The sequence below is a fragment of the Heterodontus francisci genome, chromosome 35 (assembly GCF_036365525.1).
Source record: "Heterodontus francisci isolate sHetFra1 chromosome 35, sHetFra1.hap1, whole genome shotgun sequence".
NCBI lineage: Eukaryota > Metazoa > Chordata > Chondrichthyes > Heterodontiformes > Heterodontidae > Heterodontus > Heterodontus francisci.
In genome coordinates, this window is record NC_090405.1 from 49,706,424 (window position 1) to 49,718,773 (window position 12,350).

General features: G+C 40.0%; 1 protein-coding gene across 4 annotated transcripts in view; it reads left to right on the forward strand.

Annotated features, from left to right (window-relative positions):
• Positions 1-12,350, forward strand: part of peak1 (pseudopodium-enriched atypical kinase 1) — a 91,816-nt gene that overhangs the window by 33,040 nt on the left and 46,426 nt on the right. For all 4 annotated transcript variants that reach the window (XM_068015534.1, XM_068015531.1, XM_068015532.1 and 1 more), the window contains one exon: positions 8,240-11,566. In XM_068015534.1, the coding sequence (XP_067871635.1) occupies positions 8,358-11,566 (3,209 nt within the window). In that variant the 5' untranslated portion in view covers positions 8,240-8,357. The remainder of the gene's footprint in view (positions 1-8,239; positions 11,567-12,350) is intronic.

Consider the following 12,350-nt stretch of genomic DNA (forward strand, 5'->3'; position numbering starts at 1 on the left):
ATATGAGAAAATGTGGATCTGATTTTTACAGGAATTTTGTCTTTCTTTCATCATTGCTTGGGCATAATTACTGTAAGCAAAACCCTGTGAAACTGTGATTTCACTATTGAGCTCTGTGTGCTACAGTACAGGCAGCAAAACTGCAATAAAAAGGCCTGTTCTGAATGTTGTCATGATAATCCAGATTAATCAATTTTTTAAAAAGATGTGCCATGATAAACTAAGAATGTCATATTCACTGTGACAAAAATATATTGCTGCAAACCCCTCTCCAATCTTCAAGTTCTCATTACGAACAAGTCTTCAGCCTTTTTAAATTCATAAACAGAAAACATGTTTAGAATCTAATGGAACCTGATAGAGTAATTTTTCAGCAATATTATTACTTGTATACCATTTGGTCAGGGCAGCTCAATTGATTTTTTTATATCTGGCAGGTGTCCAGCATTTATCCTCTGTTTTCTGAAGTCTATGATTTTGAACCAGTTTCTGGCTGTAAGCCTTGTGGTTGCTAAAAGTGAATGTACTCTTGATCTCTGGGTCAAGGAACATACTAATGGAATCAGTAAAGGCCAGTATAATTATCATTGTATTTTGAAATCAGAATTCCAAAAACTGGTACCAGATGCCTTATGAAATCTTTTGCTTATGTAGATGAGGAATGTTGGCACTGGAAATTTAATGCTTTCCCATAAGCACTGAGTGTTGGAATTAAGCACATAGCATGGATTAGATGTAAAATTTCCCTTGACACTCTACTGAAATAATGTGCCTTCACCCCAACCATTACGACATCTGAAAATTTAGATTTTGTAGCCAACTGTCTTTGACTTGTCTGAATGAGACCACTGACTTATTGCCAAATTAAGAGCAGCTTTATGCTATCTGGTTATATTCTGAGAACTGGGTTGAAACTGCAATTCTTTACACAGGATGAAAAAGTCTTCTCTGTAACAACCTGATTACATCAAGCTAGAATTGAACATAAATTCCATAATGTGGAAATGACTCCATCTTCCCCTTGCCTGACATGACATACAAACAAACAAACATGAGATTTTAAATCCTTTTATTAGAAGAAGCAACGATTTCTGACTTTTTCACTCATGATTAATGCAGCCCTTCTCACTTTTAGACTTGAAAATTCATATCCAACACTGCACAGCATTTAAATTTTGTTTAACAAGTTTACAAGAATATAGTAATGAAACTGAACATTTATACAAGATCCATAATTCATTTTGAAAGTTCCTTTACTCAATCTTAAATCAGGAACTAATATAAGTAGATTGGTGTTCTTGTCTGGATCAAATGTGCATTATTCAGTCCCTAATATCAAAAAGGTTTTTTGAATAGGAAAATCTTGATTTTTTTTTTCCCTGGACATTAATTGCATGTTTGTTTTGATGCAGAGATTAAAGAACTATTTTACAACAATTGCTTATAATACGAAGAATTGGTTTGCTATGGTGCTTGCTTGCACATGCGAGTTGTCATATCCTACTAATGCTGGTTGTTCATGTTTAACAAAAACTGCAGGTCAATTATATTGGTCAAAAACAAAAGTTGAACAATTGTATTCTATCAAGTGAAATAACTAATCAAGGGATCTTATGGCTGGGAATTTCCTCGGAATTGCTCCTGCTCCACTGCTGTAAGTTTGATTAAACCATGTTCCTCTGCACTTTGTACAAAATTGCACTGGCAGATCAGATGCAGCACTGAGGAAATTCCTAGCCTATGTGTTCAATATATTTTTAGTTCCATTGTACTATGATGAACTTGAGTTCTTCTCTTGGTTTCATCTTGTGGTGACGAGTCCATAGAATCATAGAAACAATACAGCGCAGAAGGAGGCCATTCAGCCATTCATGTCCACGCTGGCATAATAAACTAGCTGCCCAAACTAATCCCACCTTCTAGCACTTGGTCCATAGCCCTGCAGGTTACAGCACTTCACGTACATGTTCTGAGGGTCTCTGCCTCCACCACCATTCCTGGCAGTGAATTCCAGACACCCACCATCCTCTGGGTGAAAAGGTTTCCTCTCATGTCCCCTCCAATCCTTCTACCAGTCACCTTAAATCTCTGTCCCTTGTAACTGACCTCCCCACCATTGGAAACCGGTCCTTCCTGTCTACTCTATCTAGGCCCCTCATAATTTTGTACAGCTCAATCAAGTCACCCCTCAGCCTCTTCAGTTTCAGGAAAAACAACCCTAGCCTATGCAATCTTTCTTCATAGCTGCAACCTTCAAGCCCTGGCAACATTCTTGTAGATCTCCTCTCTGTACTCTCCAGAGCAATTATGTCTTTACTGTAATGTGGTGACTAGAACTGCACGCAATACTCCAGCTGTGGCCCAACCAGTGTTTTTTACAGTTTCAGCATTACATCCCTGTTTTTGAACTCTGTACCTCGGCCAATAGAGGCAAGCAATCCATATGCCTTCTTCACTCTATGCACCTGTCCTGCCACCTTCAGGGTCTTGTGGACATACACTCCAAGGTGCATACCCCTCTCAATATCCTCCCGATTATTGTGTATTCGCTCGCTTTATTTGCCCTCCCCAAATGCAATACCTCGCACTCCACTGGATTGAATTCCATTTGCCACTTTTCCGCCCACTCAAGCAAAATATTGTTATCATTCTGCAGTCCACGGCTTTCCTCCTCACCACTAACTACACGGCCAATGTTTGTGTCATCAGCAAATTTCTCAATCATGCCTCTGACATTTAAGTCCAAATCATTAATATATACCACAAACATCAAGGGATCTAACACTGAGCCCTGTGGAACACCACTGGAAACAGCTTTCCATTCGCAAAAACATCCGTCGACCAGTAACCATTGTTTCCTGTCTCTGAGCCAATTCTGGATCCAACCTGCCACCTTCCCCTCTATCCCATGGGCTTTCATTTTTACTGACCAGTCTGCCATGCAGGACCTTGTCAGATGCCTTACTAAAAATCCATGTAAACCATATCCACTGCACTACCCTCATCAATCCTCCTTGTTAGTTCCTCAAAAGACTCAACTAAGTAAGACATGACCTTCGCCGAACAAATTCATGCTGAATATCCCTGATTAATCCGTGCCTTTCTAAGTGACAGTTTATCCTATCCCTCAGAATAGATTCCAACAATTTACCTACCACCGAGGTTAGACTGACTGGCCTATAATTACTTGGCTTATTCCTCACATCTTTCTTAAACAATGGTACATCGTTCGCAGACCTCCAATCATCTGGTACCTCGCCTGTATCTAGTGAGGATTTGAAGATGATCCTCAGCGCATCTGCTATTTCCTCCCTGGCTACCCTCAACAACCTGGGATGCAATCCATCCAGTCCTGGTGATTTATCCACTTTCAGGGATGTCAGGCCCTCAAGCACTTCCTCTCTTATTATGCTCGTCATGTCCAATATTTCACACTCCTCCGCTTTAACTACAATGTCTGAATCATCCCTCTCCTTTGTGGAGATAGAGACAAAAAAGTCATTGGGAACCCTGCCCACATCTTCTGCATCCACGCATAAGTACATCGCTGATAGGCCCTACCCTTTCCCTAGTTATCCTCTTGCTCTCAACGTACTGATAAAACATCTTCGGGTTTTCCTTTATTTTACCTGCCAATAATTTTTCATTTCGTCACTTTGCTTTTCTAATTTCCTTTTTTACTTCACCCCTGCACTTTCTATACTACTCTCGGCTTTCTAAAGTATTAAGATATTTGTGATTGGCATAAGCTTTCTTTTTTTGCTTTAATTTACCCTGTAAGTTTTTAGATAGTCAGGGGGCTCTAGGTTTGGCAGTACCACCCTTAATCTTTGTAGCGACATGCCTATACTGTGCCCGTAGTATCTCGCTCTTGAATGCCTCCCACTGGTTTGCCATTGATTTTCCTTCAAGTAGCTGTATCCAGTCCACTTTTGTCAGGTCACCTCTCTGTTTCGTAAAATTTCCCTTCCCCCAATTTAGCACCTTTGCTCCTGTTTTATCTTTGTCCCTTTCCACAATTATGCTAAATGGTCACCCACTGTTTCATCCACTTGCCCAGCTTCATTACCGAAGACTAAATCCAGAATTGCGCCCCCTCTCGTTGGGCTTGTTATGTGCTGGCTAAAAAAGTTCTCTTGAATGCAGTTCAGGAATTTTGTCCCCCCTGTGCCCGTCACACTGTTTGAATCCCAGTTCATATTGGGGTAGTTGGTGAGAGTCATGTTGATAAATGCCCATGTAATATTTTTACACACTGAAAGCATTTTAGGATATTTTCACTTTGTTAGTCATGTTTAACTGCAGTCTACAAAAAAGATCTGAATGCAGTGTTTGCTGAACTGCATCTTTGTATACTAAGGTGTGCATTGAGGCTGCTTTATTCTAATTGTGTAGGGGAAGAGCTGAATATAAGAACAGTCTGCCATTCTGGTTATCATGCACACTCCAGTATTTTGTTAGCCAGGGCAGCTCTGTATTTTAAATTTTTAATTCCAATTCCCTGCCTATTCTCCATCTTGTCAAGTAAGTAAGTTAAACACCTCAATTGGCTTTGCATCCGTGGCTTTTGGGACAAGCTTTTGTATGAAGAACTTTTTCTTGGGTTTGCTTTTAACCTAGTTTGAATTCGAAGATCATGCCCCTTTGTTCTAAATTGCCCTTTTAGAGAGATGATTCTTTCTCCATCTGCCCTGTAATATGTTTCATTATTTTAAACACCTTGATTGGATCATATCTTAACCATTATATCTCTGGGCAGCATAAGTGAAGTTCCGCTTTTGCCATGGATTCTTGCTGGATGAGTGTGTGTATGTATGTAGAAATAAGAGCCTGGTATATTTACCTCCCAGTCTTGCCCAGGCTGCAGAAAAGTCTCTGCAATTACTACTACATCAAACCTCTTTATCTGGATTTGTGCTAATTTGTAATACCCGTGGCAAAGTTATAAAGGAGATTTATTTGGTTGACTGATTTCCTACTTATTGGTCCCCTTGCTACAAGTAACTTGCCATCTTTATGTAAAAACTTTCCACTTCCACTACCCCAACTTTTATCCCTCTGCCTTCCTCTGCTGCTCGCCTTGTGCAACAAGTTTAGTTTTGATTTGCTGCTCTCTCTATTCCACGCCCTGTACATTGTTCTGTTTACTTTCTGCTGGGGTGGCAAAGATGGATCAGTTTAGGTGAAGCTTGTATTCTATGTACAGCTCCTCCCTATTCCCAATCTGTCATGAATGTTGTATATACCTGCAACCCTTCCTACTGCACCATCTCTGAAGTTGTGAACCCAACATGATTTTCATTCAGCGTCTGAAGTTGAGTAGGATTCAAATTGAGAATTATGAGAGTTGATGTGAATACACGTGTCTTAGGATTGTGATGTGACTTCATGCCCTCTGTTGATCAGAGAGTATTACTACAAAGTAATTTTGCTGTTTTTCTGTCAGTTGTAAATGCATTCTACCTGATAATTTATATTACAGTCTGCCTGACAGTTGACATTTGGGTTGAGTTGAATTCCCTAAAATGTGATCTAATTCATTTGTGAAATGTACATCCTATAGGTAGTAATAGGAGCATTGTCTTCATGATTAAACAATAAAAGGTTGAGATACAGATATATCAAAATCTCCACAGAACACAACATTCTTTGGTGCTGGAACAAAGAAAATGTAATTGGGAAAGCAGCCAGCTATGGCTGTGGGGATGGATTGATACGTTGGAGTTTCACTGGATTTTTTACAATCAAGAGAAATACTTCAGTACTTGTCCTTTATGACATTGTATGAGTAGGGTAAAATCCAAAATGGTGTAAATGGTATATTTTGGGGTTCATAGATTGAATGATTCTTTATTAATTGATTCATGCCTTCTAACGTTCTCAGTAGGAATTTGGCGAACTTTTTTTTCATTGAGCGATGAGAGTGAAAAAACCTGTGTGTCACCTTTGTCACACTGATGCAGCATACATTTGACTCATTGATGCATTTTGAGTCAATTTACATCAATGTATGTACTTTCTAACCAAACGTCTAAAGATTTGCAAAATGTTTTTTCATGAGAACAGTGTTGTTTCTCTTTACCAGTTAGATTCAGAGACCAATGGTAACAGTAACAGTAACCAATTGCAATGAATGGATTTCCATTGGCCATCAGGATATCTAGGATAGAATGCCCAAAAAATCCACAATCATAGATTGCTTTTTTTTTAAAATGAGCAGGGCCCAATGAGTAGATTTATGTAAAAAAGCTACCATAGGGGGGTAGTTATAGTGAATAGTATAGATGCATTTAAAGAGAAGCAAGATAAATACATGAGAGCAAAGGGAATAGGGAGTTATACTGATAGAGCTGGATGAGGAAGAATGGGAGGAGGCTTGAGTAGAGAATAAATGCTGGTTGGGCCAAATTGCCTGTTTCTGTGCTTTATTTGATAATTGAAAGTGGAGGTGGGGGTCATGAAGGGAAGATGACATGATGGTGCATTGATTTAGATACTGCCTTCCATCGCTAGGACATGTGATGAAATTCTTCCCTCTGCCAGGTATAAGGTTCCTATGGGAAATACATTTGGTCAGTATCAGTCCAGCATGACTCTATGGCACTAAACTGGCTGTCCCACTTGGGCTAGAGGATGGCTAGTGTCAGAAAGTGGAAGTATATCGAACTCGTTCATGGGGATTGGCCTTTTGAGGTTGAGGCAAATTGGAACTTTTTTTGATGAACACAAACATTTATACAATAATTTTTTTTAAAAGAAAGGAGGTTAGGACAACAAACAGCAATATCAAACTTGCTTAGAAATGAATGAAAACTGGATGTACTCAAACAAAATATTCTTAATTAAGGTAATCTTTTCAGTCATGAAGTGACTAGGCTACAATTTATGTAGATTAAGATCCTTGCACGTAATAACTAAAAAAAAAATCTTTTGGGTTAAAATTGTCTGTCTTCTGATATGGTAAATCTAAGTATCTGGCCTGAAGGCCCTTGGCTGAAATTCAGTTTTAGAAACTTGAAGTTTACTCACTACCTTTTAAGCTTTGCTGAGTTAAGCAATTTTAAAATTAACTTCTGTGTACAATATCATAGCTAGAACAAATAATGAAAACAGGCTATCTGAGGTTAATTCACAGCAGGATAGGAGGAACACTAAAATAATTAGTTAAAAATATATTCTAGATTTCAAACAAGTTGTATTTGCTTCAGTTAATTGCAAAAATGATTTTATAAAGATACAGGGCAGTGGATTATTTAATTCAGTCTTCTCTCCATTCAACACACAGCAATGAAAATTGTGTGAAACTGCTCATGCAGTAGGGTTGCAGTCAGTGAAGTCTAAGTTTCTGTCCTTTGCTTTTTCTAAAAAAAAAAACATGTACATTTTTGCCACCATCAATCAACTAGATGAAAGCATTCAGACTATTCAGTGAGTCTTGGGGACCTGTTAATGGTTGCACTTTAGAAAGTTTGGTGTTGGTAAGTTAGATTTGAAGATTTATGGTGTAATATTCAAACTTAGAATTGTCAGAATTAATTTTAAAGCAGCTTTGTATTTTTGAGTGGAAAACATTTCAATAATATGAAACTCTTCTATCACTTTGTGTAAATTCATTTTAAGCATGTATTCTGTTACTAGTAATGTATACGTAGCAGTCTTGGAACTGATTCCACATCTGACTTTGCTCGTAAAAAGTTTTTTTAAAAACAGGCAGAAATGTTTTTAGTACTCTAGACAATAGTTTATTACATAGTCAAATGTAGTTTTCTTCAATGGGGATGTGTCCAAGGTGTCAAAAGCTGGTAACAGCAATGCATTGACCTGGCCAGAGAGGCAATGGATCAGGTGAACATGGGTTTGAAACTGAGGGCTCCATGGATATGCCTTTCAGATGTATTAGTTATGTATAGTGCTTGGTCAAACTATCAGGTAGAATAATGATTGAACATTTACTTTTAAAAGGATGAAAGTATTCCCATTGTTTGTCCCTTGACTCCTGGATTTTCGAACTTCTAAGGAGATAGTGGTCACTCTGAATTATTTCTCATTCCCAGCCTTGAAAGATTTTTGGTTGGAGGAAAAATAGATGAAAACAGGTTGCTATCGCTACTCACTGGCAGATTTACACTTGAAGGAGTGAAATCAGACCAATAAATTTTAGTACCCATCTATATAAAAGAAGACCTGAGCTTTCTTTTCAATGTACCCTAGTTTAATTAATATTTTGCTTCCTTTCCAGGTATGAGTTGACACAGAGCACCAATTAAGAACTTGGTGATGATTGAGAAGTGAGACTCATCAATGAGTGCAATACAATGCAGTAAGCAAGGGGCAATTCATGAGCAGCTCTATGAAAAATGTCCGCCTGCAACGCCTTCACTGAACACGTATGGAAGCCTGGTGAATGCAAGAACTGTTTTAAGCCCAAAAGTTTGCATTGTTTGACTACTGCCACTGAAACTCCTCCTCTTTCATGTAACAATTTAAAAACTAATGCTAACCATAGCAACAACCACCGGGGTAGGTCAGGCACTGGTAACTTTCGACCTCCTGTTGCTAAGAAGCCAACAATTGCTGTGAAGCCCACCATGATGGTCATGGATGGACAATCTGTGAGTACAGAAATGGAGGTATTGGAAAGCTGTGAAAATAAGCATAGATGGAATAGGAATGGTGTTCTAATCAACAGGAAACCAGTGAACAATAACAACAATGAAGAGAACAACAGCAATTCTCAGAGGGCTTGTGGCCCAGTCAGAGTTGTTAATAATAGGATACCTAACAACAATAATAATGGATTAACTGACGTATTGAAGGAAATTGTTGGATTTGAGTCTGAGCCACACTTACAAGGCAAAGAATGTGACAGAGAGACATTTCTTGGAAGGATCAACAAATGTTATCAGCGCTCACTGGAAAGGAAGCTTCCTCCGAGCTGTATTGTGGCAGGCATGAAAGAGAATATGGGTAAGCATGTTATGCTCAGCAGCAGCTCAGATATTATCAGCAGTGAGGGAGGGCTCTTCTGCTATCCAGACTGCTCCTTCAGCGGTGATCAAAGAGTGGATAATGAGTCAAGTGAGACTGCAACAGAAGAGCGAGAAAGTTGGGATGAAAGTGATGAAGAGCTATTGGCAATGGAAATACGTATGCGTGGTCAGCCGCGTTTTGCTAACTTTAGGGCCAACACACTTTCTCCTGTCAGGTTCTGCAGTGACAAAAAGTGGAACACAGTGCCATTACGAAAGCAGTCACTGCAGAGAATTTGTGCTGTTGACTACGATGATAGTTATGATGAAATTCTAAATGGATACGGTGATGAAGCCTTGATCCCATTTGGCCAAGACAGTATGCCAAGTATATTATCTTCTGAATCTACATCTCCTGATTCCTCAATGACAGAGGGATCTCAAACTGGGACAACAAAAACTACACATCAGCAACTTTGCAATGGTGATCTTAGTCCTAGTGACTGCAAAAACAGCAAGTTTATTGAACCAGACTATGAAAGCATAAATGACAATGAACAGGTTCCCCAAGTAAAGCAGGCTCCATTTAAGCCAGCAAGAGGCAATGCAGTAAAAGCTCTAGAAACTCATAAAGCTGTTCTTGCATTGAGGTTGGAAGAGAAAGATGGGAAGATAGCCCTACAAAGTGAGAAGCAGGAATTCACCATAAATTCCACAGAAAGTCCAGGGCAAACTGTGACAATTAACATTATTCCAAAGGAAGAACAAGCAAAGCCATACAGAGTTGTGGATTTAGAGCCACCAGGTATGTGCAAACCATACACTGTAGTTGATGTATCTGCAGCAATGAAAAATAAAAAGTCTGACAGTCCACCTGAATCCCTTCAAGGCACAAAGACTTCACCAATGAGTACAAACCCACCCACACCACTCTCGAGTCAGATAAACAACCAGAAAAAGTCAAGTATCACCAGATATCAGGAAGTGTGGACTTCTAGTACTAGCCCTCGACAGAAAATGCCCAGAGTGGGTTTAATGTCAAGTGGTTCTGGCCCTACGCCTCCCCCAAGACATATGAGTCATAAGTCTGCCCCTACTTCACCGACAACTACAAATATAACTTCAAAAACTATTCCTGTGAAGTCTCCAAATCTGTCTGAGATCAAGTTCAATAGTTACAACAATGCTGGGATGCCTCCTTTCCCTATCATCATACATGACGAGCCAACATATGCACAAAGTTCGAAGCACAAGGCTATCAAAGTACCAATAGTAATTAATCCAAATGCATATGACAATTTGGCCATCTATAAAAGCTTCTTGGGTCCGAGTGGATCACATTTGAAAAAGGAAGCTTCAGGAAATGTAACGAGCCATACATATGAGGAAATCGGATTAACAGAAAGGAAATCCATGGATTTGCACCAAGCAAAAGGACTGAGTGCCAATACAGAACGAAAGGTGCTTGGCCCTGTTGCGCAGAAAGTGCAGGAATTCAACAATGCACAAAACAAAGCACAAATTCTGTCACAGTCCTCGCCGCATAAAAGCTTTGGATCCAATCACAGCTCTCCTTCCAGAATTCAGAGATCTATTCAAGACTCACCAGCCAGAAAAGACGAAACACCAGAAAGACAAATATCGTCAGGAAGCAGGGAAAATGCCAGCACAGTGCTTTCCCAAATTGTTGCATCTATTCAGCCTCCACAGCTGCCGCCTGAAAATCCCCAGACCCAGTCAAAAGCCAGTAGTGCAGAAGAGCTTTACTCTCAGCCTCCTGCCATCTCAGAAGGCAATGGAGACATTCACATCCGCCCAAAGTCATTATTCTCTCCACAAGCCAATAGTGAAACAGAAGTGTCCAAAATGATGGACAGCACTCTTACAAAAGGACAGAAAGAAAGCATTCTAACAAAGCAGATCACTATCCCCACATCTAAACCAGGTGCAGTACAATCTCCTGGTGCTACTAGCCTGAGTCCTAAGAGTGAACAACTGCCTCCATTTCCACCACCACGTTCTACATCATCGCCTTACCATGCCAGCAACCTTCTGCACAAGCATTTCAGTAACTGGGGTAAGCCAACAAGCCCTGTACGCACACCTGAGACCGAATCTCCACTGTTGAACCCAGAAGGTCGCCAACGCCTACAAGAGGCTAAACCAAAACGATGGATCTCCTTCAAAAGCTTCTTCCGTCGTCGGAAGACCGAGGAAGAGGAGGAGAAAGAAAAAGACAAAGACAAGTTAATTGGACTGAATGGACGGGTGATACATATGCTGCCACCGCCGCCCATACAGCGACATCACCACCTGTGCAGTGATCAGAAGATATTAGAACCATCTGAGAAGCTGACCACCATATTGAGTTACAAACAAGACCTTGGACTGGATGGTGTAAAGGCTGAGACTGGCAAACTGGATGCTACTGCAGTAGACACTGAAATCCATTCTACCCCCAGCGAAACACAGGTCATGGTATCTGGGTTAAAGGATGATGAAAAACCTGCTGTGGGTCTTCCTGAAAGTGAAAAAGAAATCTTCTGTCCAGACGGTCATAATTCTCCCCCACCTCCCCCACCAAAGAAATGTAACAAGTAAGTATTGCCTTTATTTGTTTTTGCTGAATGGCCTGCTCCCGCTCCTATTTCCTATGTTTGTCAAATGTTGGAGCGACTCCTTTTCCTATCCTCTGTCAAGCTTGTGAATGTATTTAAATCGGTTTCGCAATTATGCATTTATTTTGAAGAGGTGACTAAGGTAGTGGACAGGGGAGTGTCCTTGGATGTTATTTATATGGACTTCCAGAAGGCATTTAATAAAGTCCCACATAAGAGACTGTTAACTATGGTAGAAGCTCATGGAGATGAGGGCAAATTATTGACATGGTTAGCGACAGAGAGTGGGAATAATGGGTAAGTACTCCGATTGGCAGGATGTAACTAGTGGTGTCCCGCAGGAATCGATGTTGGGGCCTCAGTTATTCACGTTATTCATTAACGACTTGGATGATGGCATAGTAAGTCATATATCCAAATTTGCTGATGATACAAAGTTAGGCAGCATTGTAGACAGTCTAAATAGCATAAAATTGCAAAGAGATATTGACAGACTATGTGAGTGGGCAAAACTGTGGCAGATGGATTTCAATGCGGGCAAGTGTGAGGTTATCCATTTTGGACCAAAAAAGGATAGAGCAGGGTACTTTCTAAATGGGAAGAGGTTAAGTACAGTGGATGTCCAAAGAGACTTGGGGGTTCAGGTGCATAGATCTTTAAAATGCCACAAGCAAGTGCAGAAAATAATCAAAAAGGCTAATGGAATGCTAGCCTTTATATCCAGAGGACTGGAGTATAAAGAGACAGAGGTTATGCTGCAGCT